At 57.3% G+C, this 1,788-nt stretch overlaps 1 protein-coding gene across 2 annotated transcripts in view; it reads left to right on the top strand.

Moving 5' to 3' along the window:
- URM1 (ubiquitin related modifier 1) overlaps positions 1–1,587 on the top strand; it is a 19,586-nt gene extending 17,999 nt beyond the window's left edge. For both annotated transcript variants that reach the window (XM_014529399.1, XM_005881408.2), the window contains one exon: positions 59–1,587. In XM_014529399.1, coding sequence (XP_014384885.1) covers positions 59–290 — 232 coding nt within the window. In that variant the 3' untranslated portion in view covers positions 291–1,587. The remainder of the gene's footprint in view (positions 1–58) is intronic.
- Positions 1,588–1,788: the final 201 nt, after the last annotated feature.

Here is a 1,788-nt window from a genome sequence, read left to right as displayed (position 1 = left end):
CCTGGGGAGAAACTGGGAAAGTGGCCCTGATGGTCTCCTCATTTCTCTCCTGGACCAGGGTGAGCTGGACTACCAGCTTCAGGACCAGGACAGCGTCCTCTTCATATCCACTCTGCACGGTGGCTAAGGACCCCTCTCTGTGCCTGGGCCCCGGAGTGGGGAGAAGAGAACAATCAGACATGCCCTTGGACCCTGCTTCCAGAGCTCCCTGTCCCTCTTCGTTGCTTTCTTCCCTGATCTGTCCCCTGGGTTCCCTCCATGCAGGGAAAAGAGGCCAGGTGCTAAAATGAGCCTTTCGCAGGCAGGCACGTGAGCAGGGGCAGGCAGGCAGGCAGGTGCCTGAGCCCAGCACTCCCTCTCCCAGCAGCTGAGGTGGGGGAGGGTGCCCCTCTGGTTTGACAAGAGTAGAGAGGGGCTCTGGGGCCAGGTGACCCAGCTGCCTTCCACTCCTGTGTCTCAGTCTAAACACGGAGTGACCACTGACAAGGCGCTCCAGCTCCAGGTCACAGTGTCTTCATGGGGAAGATGAATGGCCTTGAATAGCTGATGAGAGGCCCCTCCCTTCTCAAACATTGAAGGAGTCCCCGCCTCAGTTTCCCCATCTGGACAGCAGAGGGCTCTGCCTGTCCCCCACCGATATCATTATGGGACCCCAGCTGGGGTCCCCTATTCAGAGCTAACCCTCCTCCCCCCCACCCAGCAGCTGCTCTTCCAACCACACCCCTCCTTCTGCTCCCCCCCATCCACAGCCCTTGACCCTGGCTGGCCTCCCCCCCGCCCCCCACAGGCCACCAGATGGGCTCCCGAGACCCTCCCCCAGCAAAAGGCTGCCTGCAGCTCATTCTGGGGAGGAGGGAGTAGGCTTAACCTTGGACTAGCAAATAGAGGCCTGAAAGGGTCAGCGTGCCTCAGTTTCCTCCTCAACAACAACTGAATAATTATAGTATCAGAAAACAGGGCTGATACTGATGCCACAAATGTAGACTATCTCCCTTCCCACCGCCTGCAAGAAGCAGGATGGGGGCAGGCAGCACCTGGTAGGCAGGGTGGCTCACCCCTCCTCCCTCCATCCCTCTGGAAGTCTTGGGGCCTCGGTGCCTGCAACAGCTGGCCTTGGGCAAATAAAAGACTAAGTTGTTTACTAGCCTTGCCTGGAGCTTTATCCGTAGAAACCAATGGCACCCCACAACCACTCAGCCATGGTCTCTGGTCCACCCTCTCTGCCCCCACCTAGGGCTTTCAGAGCTGCCCTTCACCCGAAAAGGGGGCAGGGGTTAAAACCCAGACTACCCAGCCTGTCTTGCAGGGGGTGACCTGACAGGCCGTCTGGAGAAGGGGTGGCAGAGCCAGTCTGTGCTGACCAGTCTGGGCCCCAGGAAACACGCTTCCTCACATGTCTGTCTGAGGCCAGGCTTTGTCCCACCAGCTGCAGCCAGCAGCCCCAGAACCCAGAATGGGGGGTACATAGATAAGACTGCTGAGCCCCTCCTTCCCAAGACCTGGAGAAAAGCTTTGGTTGCTGGAGGGAGATCTTAAATAAACAAATAAATATTAGAGCAGTAACATCATCCTGCCCAAAACATTAAATGCAATGATTTATGGTGAACTTTCTTTCACTCTATGGGGATGAAATGCCAATTGGTTGTCCCAGCAGTGTGCTGGAGTTGTGGGGGATGTGCTTGCATCATTCTCAAGGCATAAGGGACCCACGCCCCCCTCCACTCTGCAGGTGGGGCGCCTCTGGACCTGTGTGGGTAGAGGCAGCCATATTGGGGTTATTGGTAGGAG

This window comes from Myotis brandtii, unplaced genomic scaffold, assembly GCF_000412655.1.
Source record: "Myotis brandtii unplaced genomic scaffold, ASM41265v1 scaffold68, whole genome shotgun sequence".
NCBI classification, from domain to species: domain Eukaryota; kingdom Metazoa; phylum Chordata; class Mammalia; order Chiroptera; family Vespertilionidae; genus Myotis; species Myotis brandtii.
This window is presented reverse-complemented; position numbering and strand designations above follow the sequence as displayed.